Raw genomic sequence first — 22,516 nt, forward strand, 5'->3', positions numbered from 1 at the left:
GAATGTTTTTATAAAAGAATAAAATACCTCTTAGAATATCAATTGAATTACAGCATATAATATGTTGTAAATAAATATACAACATAATAAAATAGGATATGAACATATGAATCAACTGCATGGACCCACATCAACATGGATACATCTCAGATGTCAGCTTTTCTGGTCTTTCCTAGTTTATTGTGGTTATTTACTTTGACCTGCCTTGTGCTCTCGGAGAACACTTAATGTAGTACTAGAATAATACTTATTTAACCTCTTGAGTGCCTTACTCTCTTTCTGAAGTGAAAAATTAAGGGAGTTTCTTACTTCTGCATCCTGACCAAGGCCACTTTGCACAGACCATAGCTGATTGGCATGATCACCTTTGCTGGGTCCTCGTGAAACTCTTTGGCACCCAGTGGCCCTTCTATAGTTGAGAGACAAAGTGGATCAGAACACTTCTTCTGACATCCTCTTTTCTCCCCTCCAAAGTTTCCTCAGTCCTCTTATCTCTCTCTTGTTCAAGTAGTGCCCTGCTCTACTTCCCTATGCTTTAAATGCGGAGGTTATGTGTACAGTGTTTATTTTTTATTTCACATCTTAATTTAATCCCTAAAACCTATAACTTCGTTTCATTATCTTTACATTTTCACCTCTGTGACTGATTCTGTCCTTAATTATGTTAGAAATGAATTAGTATTATTTTCATTTGTTTTTATTTTCTGCTATGAGATAGCCTTTGTTTTATTCTATAGATAGAAAATAACCAGTATGTGTGCGCATGCCAGATGGAATAATAGATCAGGGCGTTTTATCCTATGAGCCCAAGTAGCCTCTGAATCTTCTCAGCATAATGTTGTAAGAAGTTACTACAAATGGAGTTGACATGTAGCTGCGATCTAATTGCCATTCCAGCTTTATTTCATTTTGTGACGTAATGACAGATTAATGTTAAATCACCTCTACTTTAAAAAATACCTCCTGTTCTTAATAAATTATAATAGTTTCCTTCTGAGGGTCAAGTACCTACTCCCTAGCGTGGCACATAAAATGCTTCCTTATCCTTTCAAATTGCTTTCCTTCTTACCACACATTATACAAGCCCTCCATCCCAGCCAGACAAATCCATTTATGGCTCCAGTATCTAACTTAATAATCTCTGGGTCTATGCCTTTATTTGGATTCTCATAACTAGAACCATCTTCCTTTTCGTCCAATCCAAATCTTACATGTTTTTGAGGTTTAACTGAGAAGTAAAATATATTGAAGGGACACACTTCGTTTCGATCTTGTTAGGTAGAAAAAAGTCAACTAGATCCATGCAGAGGAATGTTCGTCAAATGCAGTTTGGGATTCAGTATCTTCACCTATAAAGTGGAGTTCAGAGTAACAGTGAAACAGAAAAAATACCACATGCTTTAATCAATCACATATTGCTTATATGGCTATAGAGTCATTTTATTTATGCATATTTTCCCCCTAACTAGATTTTTAAGGTAAATAATGCATTTTTAATTTCCATTGTATTATCCTTCATTGTCCAATGAACAAAATATTTGTATAACATCTCACAGGACCTTCTTCTCAATAACTACAATAGGTAATAGGCAAATGTTCTACTCTTAATTTTAAAATAATTGCCAGAACACTCTTCATTTTACTGATGAAGATGAGGCCCATAGGGGAGACTTCACTTGCTCTGGATCGTGCAGCTAGTTAGGGGCAGAGGCAGGACCTAAGTCTCTGTTGAAAGTAGGCTGCATACATGAAAGGGTACTTAAGGTTCAGATTCAAGAGGTCTGGTCTAAATGCAGCCTGCAGGGAGGCAAGCAAGAATGGTAGGGTGATAATAATCTAGAGAAGACAAGGTGAAGGCTCTATCTTTCTCTTCTTTGGTCATCGTGAAGATGGAGAGGAAGGACTCAAAAGGGATTTCAGCAGTGTAATGAACACCAGCTCGAACTTTTTGGGAGTTGGAGTAAGGAAGAGAACAATGCAAATGATGATTCTGAAGGGTTGAAACTCTCAAACTGGGAATAATAGGGAGGTCAGGTGAACAGCTAAAAGGAAAAGTGAGTTTGGGTAGGACAATGGTAAACTTAAGTGAGGTCATCCAGAAGGCATCCTGTGGGTTTTGGGGACTACAGAAAAGATCTGCAAGTGATTAAAATAAGAAAAGACATAAACTGTGTAAGGGAATGAGCAAGAATGAAGAGAATTAAAAATAGCTCTCTCCCCTAAAAATTGTTTCAGAAGGAAAAGATTTGTAGTTGAGCATGATAGAATAATCAAAATATATGAAGCAGGGTTACATCAGTTATAAGATGGAAATCATGATATTTCTCTTAGTAAAAATAAAAATTGCTCAATTTTTAGAGAAATCTTTCATTACCACTTTTAGTAGTTTGAGTCTCCAAAACATTTTAGTCAGTTTATGCCAATACCAAGAGGCACCCTGTTAAGGGCTCTCTTAGCATTATGACTTGCTGAGTCTACCTCAACCACCTACTCATCTACTTAACTTCTAATCATTCTTCAAGTCTCAGCTCACACATCACATTCTTCCATTCACTCCTGCATTAATTCATGTTCTTGTTCACTCAGTTAATCTTTCCTATACAGATTGAACATCTAATTAATCCTGGGCACAACAATGAGTGCTGGATGGTCAAGGATGAAGAAAGTAGTCATGAATTCTGTCATCACCGACCTTGAAATCTAAACCAGTTCCCACCCTTATTACTCATTTCCCAAATAAAGGATGCAGATATATTAGTTTCCTATTGGTGCTGTAATAAATTGCCACAAATTTAGTGGCTTAAATAGCACAAATTTGTCATTTTATGGTTTTAGAGGATAGAAGTCACTGAAATGAGTTTGGACATACAGTCAAATTTTGGCAGGGCTGCATTCCTTATAGAGGCTCTAGAGGAGAGTTAATTTTCCTGCCCTTTCCAACTTTCGGAGGCCATCTATATTCCTTGGGTCATGGCCCTGTCCTCCATTTGCAAGCTGCCAGTGTGACATCTTCAAATGTCTCCTCTCTCATCTTCAAATCTTAGAAGCGATGTGGTCTCTTCTGTCACCAATCTTTTCTGACTTCAAACTTCCTGTTTCATTGCATGACACTGGGCCTACCTGAGAAATCTAGGATAACCTGCCAATCTGAACATCCTTAAATTAATCAAATCTGTTACAAAGTCCCTTTTGCCTTGTAATGCAACATATTCAGTTTCTGGAAATTAAAATGTGTACATCTTTAAGGGGGATTATTCTGTCCACCACACGAGGTCTCTTGCACCTCCATAGCATTTTCTGCACATCTTCTCTAGCCCTCATCACACTTCAAATTACTAGTTCAACTGACTAGTTTCCCTACCTGATTGTGAGTCCGATGATGGCAGGGATTGCTGTCTTCCTTCTTCATCGTTGTACTTATATTTTCTAGGACAGTGCTTAGAGTAGGCACTCAATACATCTATATTAGCTGACTGCTGGGAGAAAAGAAAGACGGAAGGAAGAAGGGAGGGAGGGAGGGAAGGAAGGATAGAAGGAAGGAACGAAGGAGGGGAAAAGGAAGGGAAGGAAAGGAAGGAAGGGAAAGAAGGAAGGAGGGAAGAAGGGAGGGAGGGAAGGAAGGAAGGAAGGAAGGGAAAGAAGGAAGGAGGGGAAAAGGAAGGAAGGGAAGGAAGGAAAAGAAGGAAGGGAGGAAGGAGGGAAGGAGGGAGGGAAGGAAGGAAGGAAGGAAGGAAGGAAATGTTCAGTAATATGTGCACATGTTTTAGAAAGGTAATGTTGTAGTTTGTCTTAAATATTTCTTATCTTCTTTTTTTCTTGAGAATTTGGGGATGCAAATCTGCTTCTCAATAGTTAATTGATATCAACAGAAAATAATTTCTTTAAAAAATTATGAGTTACTGACTGTCAAGAAACTTTTGAAGTATATAAAAAGCACTCTTAAATTATGCAACTATGAATATTTTTTAATTAAAGAAGTTAATGAATATTCCACAGGAAAAAGCTGGCTTCCACAGTCTGGAGTTAATTGCCCACCCACACCTGATGGTTAATTTCTTTCTGAAATGTTGTTGTTTTGTAGATAAAGCCTATCATTTACCACATTCCACATGGGTATAGACTAGTTGTCTCCTTTGCACATGCTCCAAGCTTACCTCATTTTGCTTAAGGCAGGATATTAGCTGTGCATTCACTTTACTCTTTTCTAGGATTATGTGATTTTTATTGCTCTGGTTGATTTACTTAGAAGCTTAGAACACAAGGTTATAGCCATAAAATTAGTGCAACGGCGGAACTGAGAGGATACTACGTAAGAGAAAACTTCACTTATTTTTGGAAAGATGTTAGAAATGTCCATTGTATTTAAATTTTCATTCGAGTGAATTGGTAACTTTACCATGAAGACAGTCTCTTTTCATTTAGAACATCATGAATTGCTTCTCTTAACATAGCTTACTTAAATTATTATCCACAACTACAAGGCATGAGTCTGTTGTTTTGCTTTATTTTATTTTTATTTTTGGATGGCCTGAAAAATACACATATTTCAATTGAAGGAATAGCAAAGAAGGAGGTTGGATTAAAAAAAAAAAAAAGATGACGTGAACAAAGGCATGAACAAGACAATGGAAGAGACATTTTTAAATCACTATTGATAAAGCCCTAGACACTTTCAGAGTTAATAATCTATCATCAAGTATATTATGAGAGAATTACAAGAAAATAAAGAAAATGGCAAGTACAATTTATAGGTGAAACAGAATAGAAAAGGAAAAAAACCTGTTCAAGAATTTTAAAAACCTTTTTATCACCATTTTCTAGTCAATTAAATGCAGTTATCAATTGCTCTAAGTAACATATATATAGATTGGTTTTCACTGTAATATTTTTTAAGTTCAGAATGACAAATACGTTTTTGATCAGCTAGTAGTGGCTTCCTAAAGCACCGAGTTGATGGAAATTTTAAGGTCTTGTCTGACCTCAGTGGCAAAAAGTATCCAAATTCCTTAGCCATGTTTGCCCTAACTGTGGAGAGGGATGATTGAACTCATGTCAGACAGTTATAGATAATAATTTATGAAGCATTTTCCAGGAAGAGCAATGCATTGACATATTTTCCAAATAAAACAACTGCTAGTATTCTTTCAGATTACAGTTTTTCTTTCTAGCAAGCCTGTCTTATAGATACTACTATTATGTTTGGTAGTAAATGAACAATAAGGCTTAAAGATCTTAGAAAAATTCATAATCTATTCTTAATTTTTAGGTTAAATATGAAAGCTAATTTTTTCTATGGAAATTTTTGAACTAATAATTTTAGATTGCAGATTATTTTGAAATATGTACTATTTATAAAAGAGGTATCATTTGGTGAGAACAATGCTGTATAAGTGGATTTTAACAAGGACAAAATTTGATATCAAATTCTGTCATTGTTATTTTAAGATGTGTTGTCAACAGTGCCACAATAAACATGTGTGCATGTGTCTTTATAATAGAATGATTTATAGTCCTTTGGGTATATACCCAGTAGTGGGATTGCTGGGTCAAATGGTATTTCTATTTCTAGATCCTTGAGGAATCACCACACTGTCTTCCACAATGGTTGAATTCATTTACACTCCCACCAACAGTGTAAAAGTGTTCCTATTTCTCCACATTCTCTCCAGCATCTGTTGTCTCCTGATTTTTTAATGATTGCCATTCTAACTGGTGTGAAGTGATATCTCAATGTGGTTTTGATTTGCATTTCTCTAATGACCAGCGATGATAAGCATTTTTTCATATGTTTGTTGGCTGCATAAATGTCTTTTTTTGAAAAGTGTTTGTTCATATCCTTTGTCCACTTTTTGATGTTTTTTTTTTTTTCTTGTAAATTTGCTTAAGTTCTCTGTAGATTCTGGATAGTAGCCCTTTGTCAGATTGCAAAAATGTTTTCCTGTTCTGTTGGCTGCCGGTTCACTCTATTGATAGTTTCTTTTGCTGTGCAGAAGCTCTTAAGTTTAATTAGATCCCATTTATCTATTTTGGCTTTTGTAGCCATTGCTTTTGGTGTTTTAGTCAGGAAGTCCTTGCCCATGTATACGTCCTGAATAATTTTGCCTAGGTTTTCTTCTAGGGTTTTTATGGTGTTAGGCCTCATGAGCAAAGACTTGGAACCAACCCTAATGCCCATCAATTATAGACTGGATAAAGAAAATGTGGCACATATACACCATGAAATACCATGCAGCCATAAAAAAGGATGAGTCCATGTACTTTGCAGGGACATGGATGAAACTGGAAACCATCATTCTCAGCAAACTGACCCAAGAACAGAAAACCAAACACTGCATGTTTTCACTCATAAGTGGATGCTGAACAATGTGAACACACGGATACAGGGAGGGGAACATCACACATTGGGGCCTGGGGGATGGGGGGCTAGGGAAGGAATAGCAGGGGTGGGGGGGATTGGGGAAGGATAGCATTAGGAGAAATACCTAATGTAGATGATGGGGTGATGGATGCAGCCAAACACACCATGGCACACGTATACCTATGTTTAACAAACCTGCACAATCTGCACATGTACCCCAGAACTTAAAGTATAATTTAAAAATAAAAGATGTATTGTCAAATATATCAGTGGTTTAAGTCATTCATTTAATCAAAGCCACTGCATTTTTAAAACTTACTGATGATTTTCTTTATATTTAATAAGAGTACCCACCTTTAAGCAGTGATATGCTGGTGAATAACAAATGATTCTTGGAGTGGGGATGTAAGGTGGGATTGTGGAGAAGTTCTGATTTGTAGAATTTGCCAATTTCCATGGTGTAAATATTTCTCCTGTGACTGATTTTAAGCTACCAACATGCTGTCATTAAGCACTGAATATATATACATGATTGACTTTCAAGAACTGGCATCATTTGGACCCAAACCATTACTGACTTGAAAGAAACCATATAAATGTTGTTTTCTTAAAAGAAAGTTTAAAAAAATTGTCATAAGAAATCTTCAAATATTAATCTCCAATATACATTGTAAACATGATCAGTCTTACTAATTTTTAAATCTTACTTTGTAAGAAAACATCTAACTCCGTTATATATATTTTTACCTATGTATATTACATAAATCTTTTATGTTTTCTCAGAAAGCTTACCTAATATTTAATTATTAGAGATTTTTATACTGTGAAAATTTAATAGAATGTTTCCAAAAATGTATTTATGACCAGTCGACATTACACTGTTGATTAGAACCAATATTCTTTGCTTAGAGTATTTTCTTTTTCCTGCAATCTTAATACTTTCCTATCTTTGATAATAAGCCAGGGCATAGTATACCTGAAAATATAAATAAAAGCCTCTGCAGTAGTAGAGGTAAATCCTATGTTTAATTTGGTAAATGAATGATAATGATTACAGTTGAGGGGTCAGTGGATGAGATATGTTGTGGCTATTTTCAATTTTGCTTGAGGTTCTAATTTTCCATTTTAGGCCTATGGAAACATAATCTGAATGTTCACTACCACTCAGCCTCCCTTGTCCTAGGAGAAACAGTGGAACAGAAGGCACTATGCTGGCATATAGTTGCTTCTCATTAAATGGTTGAATGGGAGCAGGAGTTTTGAGATGTTAAGCTGTCGTTAGTGTTTGATTAATGCTGTCCACAGGGTTAGAATGTTTACACATCTACATTGTTTCTCCTTTTTGGAATCTGATGTATCCTGCAAGGCTGCTTTTTGCATGAAGCCTTCCCTGATTACTCCAAAGAGACTACCCTTTTTTTTTGTAAATTCACATTTTAATTCATTTTTTCATTTTAATCATGTCATTTATATACCAGTGCTAGCCTTGACACTCAAAAGTATTATGAGCTCGGTAAGACCACACTCACATTTGTTATCATCCATTCCTTAAAAAAAATTACTCCTTAAAATTATTGATTATTTAATGTTATTATCCACTCCTTGAACATAATACAAACATAACATGGTTGTTATTCATTAAAGTATATTATTTGATTAATAAATATAAATACAGATTTGAAGGTGAAACTGAAAACCAAGTCTTGTACCAGACTACTACTTTTCAAATACATAGAAATTACTTTGTAGCATTTCTCCTTTTCCTAACAGTTACTGTCACATATAAATTTTCAGTGTTCGTTTATTATTTTCTGTTTTACTGTTTCTTTTTTTAATCTGTAAGCAGGAATTTTTTTTTTTTTTTGAGACGGAGTCTCACTCTGTCACCCAGGTTGGAATGCAGTGGTGCGATCTCTGCTCACTGCAACCTCCGCCTCCCAGGTTCAAGTGATTCTCCTGTCTCAGCCTCCCAAGTAGCTGGGACTACAGGCTCACTCCACCATGCCCAGCTAATTTTTTGTATTTTTAGTAGAGTTGGGGTTTCACCGTGTTAGCCAGGATGGTCTCGATCTCCTGACCTCGTGATCTGTGGCATGGCCTCCCGAAGTGCTGGGATTACAGGCATAGACCACCATGCCCAGCCCAGCAGGACTTTTTAAAATGCGGTTTCCCTCCTATTTTCTTCCAAATTGAGAACCAACCATAGTCCCACTTTTATGTAGCCACTATACAGAAAAATCTTGAACATTTTAAATGGCAACACTATTGATATTAAGAATTTAGTTTTCCAGAGACTGTAATGATAATTAATGAATTTGAGTTTACTTGATGGACTTTGCCTACAGTAGTGGGGGAGTCCGCATATGTGGTCTGCACTGCTCAGAGGGACACCAAATGTGGTTTGTCCCTGTTAAGAAACAGGTCATATTATTTAAGGAAATCATGGCCCCAGGAATGTCAATCAAAAAGAGGTCATGAAGTCCTAAGTAAAATCTTGTTTTCATCACGTAAATTCAGAGGCTGATTTACTATGAACCGAATGAAGCTTAATTTTCAGGGTCCCTCATACAGATCCCTTCCAAGGCTGTGGGACAAGTCCTAGCAATGGAGTTTTTTTTTTGAAGTTTTGATTCCAAAATTGTATAGGCTCCCAGCACCACAAAACAGGGCTCTACTCTGGGGATACCTATCATGGATACAGTGTGATATTGTAGAAAACATACTATTCAGAATGTCTAGAGACTTCGCTTTTTGTCTATGTTTAGTACTAACTTGCCAGATATCCTTTCAAAAGCATTTAAATTTGCTGAACCTCAGTTTGTCCATGTATGAAATCATACTGGTAATTAACCTATTTTGTCTTCTTCTTTGAGTCATGTCATAGTCACCGAAATTGCATTCAAGTGATACAAAGAGAGTTCAGAAATAATGATTTACTAAAAAGTGTAAAAATTAAATGTGTTCAGAATTAGTGTTGTTAAACATGAGGTCACTGTTACCCTCCCACCAGTCAAAAAATCAGAAGCAGAAATCTCTTAGAATTCTCCCTAACTCAAGTTTCTGTTTCTCCTACAGAAGAAGCTTTACAGCCCTGCCCTAATGAGAAGTATTCTTTAATCCTGGATTGCAGTGGATTTACCTTTTTTGACTATTCTGGAGTCTCCATGCTTGTTGAGGTATTTACGGAGCTTGTGTTTACAGCTGTCCTTCCCTTCTGCTCAGTAACAGGAGCTTTCACCAGTTTCTCTCTCAACTCCATAGTCTCGAGCCTGCTTATTGCAATACTCATCTCACCCTATTATTTGCAAAGTACACAGAACTTTATGCCTCCCACCACTGTAGATTTGTTTCTAGGAGATCCTATTCAGTTTCTAGTTGTATGTATGTTTTAGGGTCAGGGATAAGGATATTTGCATGGGGTAGTCAGAGAGAACAGAGCATAGACTTGAGATACAGGGAGCATAGGATCTCCTAGGCATCAATTTACCAGGATTATAGAAAGGAAAAAGCCCCCTCTAGAGCACAGGCTGCATAAGCAAGTGCCTTGGTGATGGCAGGAGATTTTGTCTCATATCACAGTTGGGTACAGTTTGGCCTAATACCATTCCTGGTCTCACACACAGTGCCCGATGCAGGGGCTTTTCTCTGTTCTCTCAGGCAATAGTGCCCTGTGATTTCCATGTGGTCTCTGTAATCCAGGTATGCAAAAAGAAAAAAAAAAAAAAAAGAAAAAACTCTATCGCTTTAAAATTGACGTAGCTTACAAGCCCCATTTCCACAGATGGAAGAATACCTAATTTTGCCAATTCACAGAAAACTCAGCTACTTCTAAGATTTTTTTCTCCTCCTTTTCTTTTCTTTTTTTTTTTGGAGTAAATACTAAGTCAAGAGGGAATTCATCTCCTTTCTGATTTGTTTTTGTTCTCTCCCTCAATGCCCCGAGTTGGTGGTGCTGGGATGTCTTGAGGGTGGGGCAGCATCTGTTCCTGGGTTTCCTCAGTCCTCTGCCCACTTCTGAGCATTTGAATTGGCTCACCTCATCTTCAGGTGTTTAATTCTGAGAAGTTTTCTTACTCAGGCCACCTAAAGCCTCCCTGTGTGGCTTGACGTTGAGTCAAATACTTAATTTAAACCTTCTGGAAATTTCTAGAGCTGTTTCCTCACCCATTGATCTCTCCCTGAACTCTGGTTCTGTCTGTGCAGCTCAAGGAAGCTGCATTTTTCTTGGGTCCCCATCGTCATGCCAGGGCCCAGAAACTGCTTTGTGGCAGACTGCCGCGATCAGAGGGCTCACCCCATTTTTTCTCCCTTTCTCAGGAAACACAGCACAGGGTTTCCTGAGAAACAGTGTTTAGACAATCAGGCAGGTGCTGATTGTCTAAACATGGTTTTTGTATATTTTTGTCCAGTTGTGCACTTCTTTGTGGAGATGGGATAGTCTTATATTAGTTACATTACACATCATGATCAGAAAGTGGAAACTAGACATTGACTTTTTTTAAAAGTTGAGATCAGTATCCTTAAAAAGGTCTCATGTTATAGATTTGGATTGTTTTCTTGTGGTGTGGCATACCTTGTGTCTCTATTCATTTGTATCTTAAATTTACTTTGAAATGTCCAGCCCTTCAAACTCAAGATAGTACAAAGGTCAACATTAGCGTTGCTCTCCTATGAAGATATGAGTGGGAGTGTATGGAGGGGAATTGCTTAGTATGTGGAAATCTCAGCACAGTCCTAGCTGCATCATACTAGCTGAGGTGTGGGGGAAATCATCTCACTTGTCTGGATCTCAGTTTATTTTGTAAAAATGAGGCAGCAATTTTGTTTCAGAATTAGCAGATATTTCAAAAATAAATAAATTGTTTAAAACAATTGAAGTTTAAGTATCAGAGGCCTGAAATAGTGGCTATTTTTAGCAAGTCGCCCTTTTCCGGTATGTAATATGTTTTTATTTTCTTGTGATTCACTATAAAACCTTTGCACACTGGACATAGGATTCAACCTGAGTACTTCATATTTTCTTCCAACTGAACCTAAATTGTAAACACGTGGTTCCTCTTCACAGGAGGGCCTCTTGTATTCGGCATTTTTATTTACTCTGTGTTGCTAAAATCTAAAAGAGTCTCTCAAAATTGTGTGTTTAAGGCTCTTCTGGGTACTCATTGAAAATGCAGTCTTCTGGGTCCTGATTCTGATCTAGGAGCTTAATTTTAAATGCCCATAGGTGATTCTGATGCAGGGGATTCAGGGATCCTATTCTGAGAAACATTAGACTAGGATTGTGTGTGTGTGTTTTTTTTTAACTGGGAAAGACCAGTATGTATGGTTTTTGCTCAACTGCATTTTAAATTGGTTTCTGAAATTAATTAACTTCCTTCTCTAGATATTACAAACAGGACTTAGGGTTAATAAAGAAAGAAGGAGAAATGGTTACCTACTCCCACTGGGTTTAGGATCCATGGCTGACAATTCAGAGAAATTCAAACAATCTGGGTGCTGGACAGGTTGAAAAAAGGCTTATTTTTTATCATTCATCTTAGTGGTTTTAAAGATCTATACACTGGAACAACAGGATCAGTCAACTGATGCAATTTATTTTTAAAGTGGCATAAAATGACATTCCCTTAGCCAGGTGTTTTTTATCTATATATACAAAACCAGCAGTTTTGTGTCAGTTTTCCCTTTTAAGTGTCCTTATTATTCCTGCTTTCTTTATTTTATTATGGTTGCAGAAACAGTATGATCTATGTTAAAAACATAGTCTTTAAAGATAGACTAAGGCTGGATCCAAATATCATCCATAGACTAGTTCTGTGATCTTGGCCTAAATATTTATTTGCTTTTCTGTAAACTGGAAGTAGAAATACCAACTTCATCAAGTTGTTGTGAAGCTTAAAAATGAAGTATTGCATATAAAGCACCTAAGAAAGTGTCTAGCAGTTATTAAGAACTCAATAATGCTAGTTCCTATTATTTTTTTCTCATTTTAAAAATGTCATTCCTTAAAGTATAAATAATATCATTGCAGCTAATATTATTTCTTAGTTCCAGCCACCCTGGAAGAAGGTTCAGAGTGAAGAGCCACAGAGACTCCTCAGCCCTGCATGGCTTCATGCTTTCTAACAACACTCCTTGTATTGTTTTCTTAGTTGCTTTAGCATAAGGAACATTCTCATGGGAGTTGCAGTTTGAAGGAAGTAGGGTGACTTCTCTTTATTCTTTTACTTGGGACACTGGTGAGGTCAGTGAACTGGAGATTATATTTATCAGCATCAACAAACCACCCATAGCAATGTGTTTATGTTTCACTCAGCTTAAGAAAAAGTCAAACACTGGGAGGTCACCTTGAATTAATCATTTTAACTTACAAAAATGGGAGCCATTTATTCAATAGCTAAGATACAGTCCATGTTTTTTGTTGTTTTCTCATTTATCCTCAGTAATGTATCTCCTATTATTTCACAATTCTTATCACATAGAAAGAACTTCTTACTGCTGGAATAATATGAATGAAATTTTGAATGTATAATGCAGACTATTAGAATGTGTTGTAAATGCAGCTTTCTATACTTTATGTGTAAGATACATCACTATTAGATAATGAAATCCACCCTCTGGAAAGTAAAGTGGCTAAACTTACTTTTACTGAAGTTCATAGACTGACTCTGATTTGGGTGAATTTAAGGTCAGAGCCTTTAATAAGTGGTTTCTGCTTGAGATTTTCTAGGACTCAAAAGAGGCAAACTCTTTAAAGAGGCCAAACAAATGAGTTAGAATTTCTCATCTTGCATTCCTTTTAAAATGGAAGTTGGGTAGTCAAACTTGGCTTGGATTATGGTGACGTTCTCAATTTGCCATTCATGCACAGGGTTTGTAGAGAGCGTGAATATGCCTAAATTATTGCAGAATATTAAAGCAAGCGGTAGGTCAGCAGCTTTCCTCACTTTCACAAATGGGTTCTTGTCTTCTAATAAGAGATTTAGAACAATCTTATATCATTCTTATAGGACAGGAAAGGCAATGTTTTTACTTTTATTAAATGATGTGAAAACGGTAAGTGGTCAAATTTAGTTGCAATAAAGGCAGTTGCCCTGCTGTATTAATCTTAGTCTTTTAGATGCTTGGCAGATTATGCCTGACTGTGTAACAATGCCTCCCTCTGGTGGTTTGACTTCATAAACATTGGCTTTTTTTTTTCTTTTTCAAGAAAGTTTGATTTCTCCTGAAGCCCATCTTACTCCCTCCTGCTGGGTATTCTGAATTAATTGTGGGTACCCTATTTTAATTCTTCCAGGTTTACATGGACTGTAAAGGCAGGAATGTGGATGTATTGTTGGCCCATTGTACGGGTAAGAGAATGTCCCTGGCTAAATGTGAATGTGATTCTTCTGCTCTTCCACATGTATTCTTATATCACCTGTGCTTTCTTGTAGCTTCCTTGATAAAAGCAATGAAGTATTATGGAAACCTAGACTCAGAGAAACCAATTTTTTTTGAATCAGTATCTGCTGCAATAAGTCATATACATGCAAATAAGGTGAGTTGATCAAGATGGCCTGAAGGGGTTATAAGAAAATCCAGAATGTAGAATTGAGGCTTCCATTGGCATCTAAAATCTATTAACACCCCGCCCCCAACTTCAGACTTTCTATTAGAAGTAAAAGGATGTTTCCATTCCTTTTTTAGGCCAGTTATGAACTGTTGTTTAATAATTTGGATCTTCTGGCCGGGCGCGGTGGCTCACGCCTGTAATTCTAGCACTTTGTGAGGCCAAGGCAGGCAGATCACAGGGTCAAGAGATCGAGACCATCCTGGCCAACATGGTGAAACCCCGTCTCTACTAAGAACACAAAAATTAGGTGGGCCTGATGGCGCACGCCTGTAGTTCCAGCTACTCAGGAGGCTGAGGCAGGAGAATCATTTGAACTCAGGAGGCAAAGGTTGCAGTGAGCCAAGATCGCACCACTGCACTCCAGCCAGGCAACAGAGTGAGACTCCATCTCAAAATATATATATAATAATTTGGATCTTCCAACAATGTCACTGCTCTGAGGATTGCAAACTGCTATCAATTGCAAACTGCTTACTTGTAAAATAAATGCTTCTTTCAGGATTTACTGATCTGGGGATTTGAATCCACCTCTCTCAAATATAAAAACTCTAAATACTCTAAATATGGCCTTTTAAGTTTTTTCTGCTCTGATATCTTGCTTCTAAGCTTATATTGCAATCTTTGGAAATATCATTTGCAGAGTCTAGCGCTCACACGATCTGAAGTTATCTTACAAATGCTGGGCTTATCGTTTAGTTTTACAGTTGTTCTTAGAGCTTTGACTTCCTGCTATTTTTCCTTGAGTTTTGAATTGTTTTGCCTTTCCTCATCCCTAGAACAACATTTGGTGCCTCGCAGAGTCATCCCTATTATGTATGATCAGATCTATATATATTTACAAAAAATAATAATAGCACTATTATTATTGTATCTAATATATATTGAGTGCTCTCACAAAATTCCAGGAATATTCTAAAATTTTTACTATGTTGTTTAACTGAATTTGCTATGACCTTATGAGGTAGATACAATGATTTAACCCATTTTTAGTAACAAGGAAACTGACCAAGGAAATTACACTATCTGTAAGTGGTAGAGCTGGTTGCAAAGTCAGAAGTTTGACTTTGAACCTGGAGCTTTGAACTGCTCTACTGTGATGCCTCATAAAATGTTCATTTTTTTTTGGCTTAACTGGACAGCTTGCCTCGGTTACTACTGTTCTTTTACTATGGTACCAACTTGAGAGTTGAGTAAATAGCACATACTTATTTTTTCCTCTTCTGTTTCAGAATTTGAGCAAACTGAATGATCACAGTGAAGTCTGAGAGCCTTTCGTCGCAGTAAAACTCTTGTCTTTAGCAACTGCCTGAAGAGGCCACATGCTGGCATTTTGCACAACTTTTTTGTTGTTTGGATTCCTACAGATGACCTCAGCTACAATAAGTATGATGTGACTTAGTAAGTGCATAACCGTTGGAAAGAACTGCCAACACTTTTTCTCATTTTTGTTAGTAAGAAGATTCACTTAATTATTTTATATAGAAATCACTATGCCTTTAGTTTTAGTGTGTCGAAGGGTAAACATGTTTTTATTTCCTTTTATCACAATATTTTGTGTTGTTTTATTTCTATTGTACTGTAAGTTGGTGTTTAAAATTGAGAAATACTTTTATCATAAGCAATGTGGAACATTTACAAGCCATTTATAAAATTTTAAGATAATCTGTAACTAATACATAAAAACAATTTAGCAAATATGCCATTTCCCCACAACATCTCTCTGCATAGGCCACTGAAATATCAATAAGGCTAGATATTCCTTTGTACAGTAAGATGTGAAATTCACAAAAAGTAAACCAAACTAAACAAATGAAAAACTGGAAATAATTTGTTTGCATATCCTTCCACACATCCATTCCTGAAGTATTCAGGAATGTTTTTGTGATCGAAAGACCAAGTTCTTGACGTTGGTCTGTTTTGCATGAATATTGGAAATGCTTAGGGTTTTCAGACCCAATAGCTCCAATTTTAACATTGCTACCCAATAAGAGGGTCTGTTTTCCACTGAAGTTTTCTTAGAGAAAAAGAATGTGAAAATTACACATTTTATATTTTTTCAAAAACATAATTTTTAGATCAGAAAATATCACTAACAGAATAGCTTTGTGCTATTCCAGTATAAGATGAACTGTAATAGTTTTTGACTTTCTTATTTCAGAGGTAGTCAATATAATATGTTTATCTGTATCCATATGGATGGATAGATATGTAGATCTTCATAGAATTTTTTCTTTTGTTAGAGGAGAGCTTGATGTGATTATCTACAAACCCACCAAACCAAAAGAGTAATTGACAAACACCATAGGCTAGACTGAACTGTGTGTTATTGTTTTCATACTTGTACGTATACTTTCAATCACATACAAGTACATAGATTTTCACATTTTAATTTAGCAAAATGATTTACCTAGGAAATAATTCCCACCTTCAAAGATAGGCATAGACACATAATTATGCTTAAGTTTTGACAGCATTTTAACTGCTAAAAATTACCAGAGCAAGAAAAAGCTAGGTACTTTAAAGTGAGTTTGAGAAACAGATTGAAAATAAAATTAAAAGACCAGCCATTTAGGATCTTTCTCTGGCATCTATAAAAGTAAATTCTAGTGCCTGCCAAGTGATGGATTAAAACGGTCTCTAGCAAATGTGTAGTAAACCTTCATATGGCCCTTAATTTTAACATTAAATCCTAGGTAAGGCAATGTAGTAAAATGAAAGAGAATTAATAGAGATTTCAAATTCTTATAACATATCCAACCATTCCAATTTTGATCGAAATGAACTATAAAAAATAGTCTTTGTCCATATGGTAGCCTCAGTCTCTTTATCACTAACTTGGATTGAAATCAGTGAGGTCAATTCACATTCCCATGAAACACTCTTCCAGGGAAAAGCAGAAGTAATAATTGGAAGTGAAGTTTCATAAGAGAAAATAATTTTATTCTGCTTTGTCCAATTAGTCCAATGGTGGATGGTAATATTTATCATCTCTAATCCATTGGTCACTAGCAGAGAAGCATGAGTCAAAGAAAGTTAAAAAATATATATTTTGATGTGTATAAATTGTTATTTTGCTATGCAACTCCTGTAATTGAATTTATATAATGCAGGCATTTTCTAATTTGTTAGAGATTATGGATCAGGTCTGACATTAAAATCATAGTTAATTGATGGATGATTTTTATAGTTTGTTGATAAAATGGGCACAGTATTGTCAGAGCAGTTGCATTTGAATGCATTTCTGTGTTTACAGTAGAAGTTCAGTGGATAAAACTTTAAACCCCATAACTTGGGTGTCAAATGCTAATGTTGTATTCAAAGTAAAGAAAGACCAAACCATATACCTTTCGAAGATCTTTGCTTTAAGACTTTCAAACACTAAGGCTACGATGACTGTTAACCTGGAAAAAGTCTCTGGTATTGAGTTCTGAGAGCTTAAGAGCAAAACATGAGTTTAGACACACAAGATTCTAAAACGCAAATGTTTATTTCGAAGTAGGCATTGACAACACAAAAACTGTATAATGGTCTTGATGCTGGACTGTTTCTAGAATCACACTGAATTATTTTTATGAGATTACCTTATTTCTATATATGACAAACTACTTCCATAATGCTTATTATGGTAAAATAAAATTGGAAAAAATTAAAACTGACCTATAAGAGTATTAAGGACCTAACTGAGTGACAAATATAAATTAAGCATAAAATATGTAACCAGGAAAAGACTGTTAACATTACATTTATGCAAATTAAATGCCCTTAAATTTCACCATTTGTCTTTCATTTTAAAGGTTATTTGCCCCCGATTATATGATTCAAGTGTTAGAAGATTTAGCTTGAACTACTTTGCAGTAATTTATTTGACAGATCTCTATTCTATAAATGTGTAATGTAATGAGGAAAGAAATCTTTCTTTTTTAATGAAAACATTAATGTGTTAATACCCTGTATGGATAATGTTTGACATTTAGTGGTTGCCAAAATAGATTAGTATATTGTTGAACATACATTATGCCTTAGAAATGCACATTCTGTATTCTGTTGGATGATAATCTAATTCAATATAGAATATGCTATTTGGCAATGAGTTTGTGGCCAGATTTCAAATAGGGAGTTAAGTGGTACTTTCACAATCCAAAGATTTTTAGTTAAAAATTATGTAGTCTAATATGCCGCACTTATTTTTTATATTTTTCAGTACATTTAATTATCTTTTTTATAATTCTTTGTACTAACTCAGCATGTAACAACCAATTTACATGGAAATAAATTGAAATATGATAACTATTATGCTTAAATGGATTTGTGTCTATTATTTCAGAGTATTTACTCTCCTGCAAAGCAAGTAATACATACTGTTTCTGGGAATGACCACAGAGTATTGTGTTGAATATTCCTGGAAGTATCCATTATTCTTGGCAATTTATTCTTACAAAATTTCAACCTAGGACTGTAAGGTATGGTGCCTTAATTTATGGACTGCTGATAAAAATACTTTTTGCTACAAAACTACATTTACACATCCTCTTTTACCAGGTTTACATCCTTTGCATTCTAATTTTAATTGATATATACATTTTATTTTTTTAATTTGCTTTGGCTCTTCATTATATACTGTTGTTTATTTGCCTTTCCTGACTTCCTAGGCTAAGTTCAATGTTCTTCAGTATATTAAAGGCTATTTTTTTTTCCAAAGATAAGAAGCTAAGGAAGTCTTCTAGGTGTTAGAGATATGGCAGATAATAAAACAGAAAAAGAATAAAAGCCCTCATGAAGTTTATTATCTAACGAGGGAAGACAAAATAAACAGAATACATTTAAAATGCATTTATTGTAAGTTAGATAATAATATGTGCCAAAATGAAAATATATTAAGGAAAGATGATAGGAAGTATGGCAGAGGGTAAAGTGTTGCCTTCCTAGATAGGGTGGCAGTAAGGTGATTAACGAGAGTGTCTTTGTTCTGGCTGCTATAACAGAATATCAGACTAGAACGCTTAAACAACCAAAAGCTATTTCTCAGTTATGGAGTGTGAGAAGTCCAAGTGGACGGTGCTAGTCAGTTTGATTTCCTGTGAGGACTCTCTTTTTGGGTTGTAAATGGCCACCTTCAAACTATGTCCTCATATGTGGGAGAGAGAAAGAGTGAAAGAGGGAGCACTCTTCTTATAAGGACACTAATCTTATTGGATCAGGACCTATCCTCATGACCTTGTTTAACCTTAATTACCTTCTTATAGGTCCTGTGTTCAAATGCAGTCACTTTGATAGTGAGGGATTAAACATATGAATTTTGGGAAAACACAGTTCAGTCCACAATATTCTAGCTTTACCAAATTCATGTCCTTATTATATGTAAAATGCTTTTATTACATCCTCAGAGCCCCAAAGGTTCTGACTCATTCCAGCATCCACCCACAAGTCTAAAGTTCGGTTTCATAAAATATCATCTAAATGATATATGGATGAGAATAGAAACATGATTAATTCTTAGGCAAAATTCCTCTCTGATTGTGAATCTGTGAAGCCAGACAAGCTATATGCTTAAAAAATACAATGGTGGAATGATCATAAAAATGATATTGCATTCCAAACAGGAGAAATAAGAAACAGGGAAGTAGTGACAGGTCCCAAACAAGTCCAAAACCTACCAAGGAAAATTCCATCAGCTCCAGATGTAAAAATAATCCCTTCTGCTTTGATCCCCTACCTCTGTGACCCTCTGGGGTATCAGTCCTCCCTCCAGAGGTCCACAGAGTTCCATGGCTTTGCAGGGACATCCCACCCCTAGAACTTGAAATTGAGGCTGTCTGACCTATTATAATTGAGGCAATGTCCCCACCCTTTGAAACGAATAAGGCAGAATGGGTGATCTCTGAGTTGCTTGTGGTGTCCTTCTTTCTTTTCTTGAAGAATAGCACATGTTTACAACTGATTAGCCTTATGGTATTGTCCTCTAGAACCTAAAAAATCTGACAGCCCTCCTTCATTTTGTCCCATCTCTGTCCCCTTCCATTCAAACTAGCAGTGGTTTGCTGACATAATTTTATCTCTATTTCTGTCTCCTGCTGAGGTGGCTAATCAGATTCATAGTTCATAACCATATTAATCTACTTATCAAATTGTTGTTTAACCACATCCTTAGTGTTCTCTTCAGAACAATGTTTCTCATTTTATACAATGAGTAGACTGATAATTTACCAAATCTTCAATTTATTGTTACTTTCTGCTTAACAATTCCTTCTTCAATTCCCCTTTGCCATCACATTTTACTAAAAGCAGTCAGAAGCAACTAAGCCACTCCTTCAATGCTTTGCCTAAAAATATTCTCAGCTAAATATCCAGTTTTTATCACTTGTGTTCCTACTTTCCAAAAAACACTAGAACATGTGTCAGCTAAGTTCTTGACCACTTTACAACAAGAGTCACCTGCCCTCCAGTTTCCAATAAGATGTTACTCATTTCTATCTGAGACAGCAGAATGGCCTGTTATGACCATATTTCTACTAACACTCAATTTATGATTACTTATTTATTCTCCACGAAGGTGGAGGCTTTCTCTCTTGTTTTCTTTTTCATTCCTTACCACAATCGCCTTAAGTTCATGACAGTCCCTTCACAGCAACCCAAGCTTTTTCTAGCATGCACCTCTAAAAGCTTCTTCCACATTTTTAGTTATTTTTTACAATAGTACTTCACTTCTCAGTACCAAAATCTGTATTAGTCTTTTTGGGCTGTCAACAACAAAATACCATGGACTGGAGGCTTAAACAACAGGAGTGTATTTCTCTCAGTTTCAGAGGCTACAAGTCCAAGACCAATGAGCTGGCCAATTTGGTTTCTAATGAGGGCTCTCTTCTTGCTAGTAGAAGGATGCCTCCTCTCTGTGTCCTCAAGGAGGAGAGAGAGAAGAAGAGCAAGCTCTCTGCCGTCTCCTCTTACAAGAACACTAATTCTATGAATCAGGGCCTGATACATATGGCCTTACTTACCCTTAATTACCACTTTATAAGTCCTATCTCCAAATATTAGTCACATTGGAGATTAGGCCTTCAACATATGAATTTTGCAGGAACACAATTTAGTCAATTGCAGGGAGTTATGCATTTCCCAGACTTTTAATGATTTTCTCTTTTTTTCAATCTGAAAACCAGGCTTACTAGAATTGTATTTTCATTTACTGTATGTCATGCTTTTATATTAAAAACATAATAATTGATCATGAACTGTCTGGTTAAAACATTCTGCCACTAGAGACAGTAGGTTAGCATAGAAATAACTAGTCATATCTGGCTACTCAGATGAGGTTATGGCCATGAAACAGAGTAATATGGTCAGGAATGGGTTTGCAACATGCCAATTGTGATTCAGAAGCTGACGCATATAATATTCTGGTGATGGTTACTAAAGTTTAGCTATCTCATTAAAGAAGATGGAATTGAATTAACTAGTTTTCTCTAAGCTATCATACTGTTTTAACCAAAATAACAGCATAGACCTGCTTAATTTCACCAGTTGTCACAGAGATAGGCACTGAACAGTTTTATTGATAACTTCCCACTTTGAGTTTTTGCTTTCTTTTGTTTTGATTTGCTTTTTTTAAAAAAGAATACTCAGTTACTCCAAATTGATTAAGTTCTCCAAAACAATCTCTTTTAAAGTACTTATTATTCAAAAATCCTTACTTTACTTTTTTTTATTGAATCAGAAACAGGAAATTGTTTTTATTTTTTCTTTCATTTTTGTTTCTTTTCTTTCTTTTCTTTTTCTTTTTTTTTTTTTTTTGAGACAGAGTCTCACTCTATCACCCAGGCTGGAGTGCACCCAGTGGTGTGATCTCGGCTCACTACAACCTCTGCCTCTCAGGTTCAAGCGAGTAACTGGGACTACAGGCGTGTACCATCATACCTGACTAATTTTTGTATTTTTTAGTAGAGATGAGGTTTCACCATGTTGGCTAGGCTGGTCTTGAACTCCTGACCTCAGGTGATCAGCCTGCCTCGGCCTCCCACAGTGCTAGGATTACAGGCATGAGCTACCGCACCTGGCCAGAAATTCATTTTGATCAAGCTTATCTCATTTTTCTTCTGTATAATAAAGAATATTCCCTATGGTAAGTGTAGGAAGTTTTCCAGTATTTTTTTTTTTTGGAGCCTCTTGTTTTAAGGAGTCATTTGGAAATTGGCTCATTAATAAGTCCTATAACTATCCATAAATTACAAGAACAGTTGTTACATTAAAAAATAAAATGCTTTGATAATGAAATAAATACAAATAAAACTAGAAATCCATCTTTATTTCCTTTGCTGCTAGAGCTGCTTTTTAAAAACTTCTTGGTTTTGAAGCAACTTATGGACCCATAGGCTAGAGAAGTGAGGAAATGCAGAGCCTGTTTTGGACTATCATGTGTCTTCCAGATCAACTTTCATATTTAATGCCTCTCTTTCTATACTTCCTTACACCTTGATTTATATCTTACAGGCTTCTCCCTATTTTCCATCCTCCCTAGTTTCTTAAATTTATATTTAGGGATGTATTATTTC

The 22,516-nt window shown here is 35.9% G+C and overlaps 1 protein-coding gene across 4 annotated transcripts in view; it reads left to right on the plus strand.

Moving 5' to 3' along the window:
• SLC26A7 (solute carrier family 26 member 7) overlaps positions 1–18,265 on the plus strand; it is a 207,323-nt gene extending 189,058 nt beyond the window's left edge. For all 4 annotated transcript variants that reach the window (XM_064384356.1, XM_012465103.2, XM_012465104.2 and 1 more), the window contains 4 exons: positions 9,434–9,534; positions 13,653–13,707; positions 13,792–13,895; positions 15,200–18,265. In XM_064384356.1, the coding sequence (XP_064240426.1) occupies positions 9,434–9,534; positions 13,653–13,707; positions 13,792–13,895; positions 15,200–15,235 (296 nt within the window). In that variant the 3' untranslated portion in view covers positions 15,236–18,265. The remainder of the gene's footprint in view (positions 1–9,433; positions 9,535–13,652; positions 13,708–13,791; positions 13,896–15,199) is intronic.
• The last annotated feature ends 4,251 nt before the right edge of the window (positions 18,266–22,516 follow it).

This window comes from Aotus nancymaae, unplaced genomic scaffold, assembly GCF_030222135.1.
Source record: "Aotus nancymaae isolate 86718 unplaced genomic scaffold, 86718_ANA_hifiasm-v0.15.2.pri h1tg000036l, whole genome shotgun sequence".
In the NCBI taxonomy this organism is placed as follows: Eukaryota; Metazoa; Chordata; class Mammalia; order Primates; family Aotidae; genus Aotus; species Aotus nancymaae.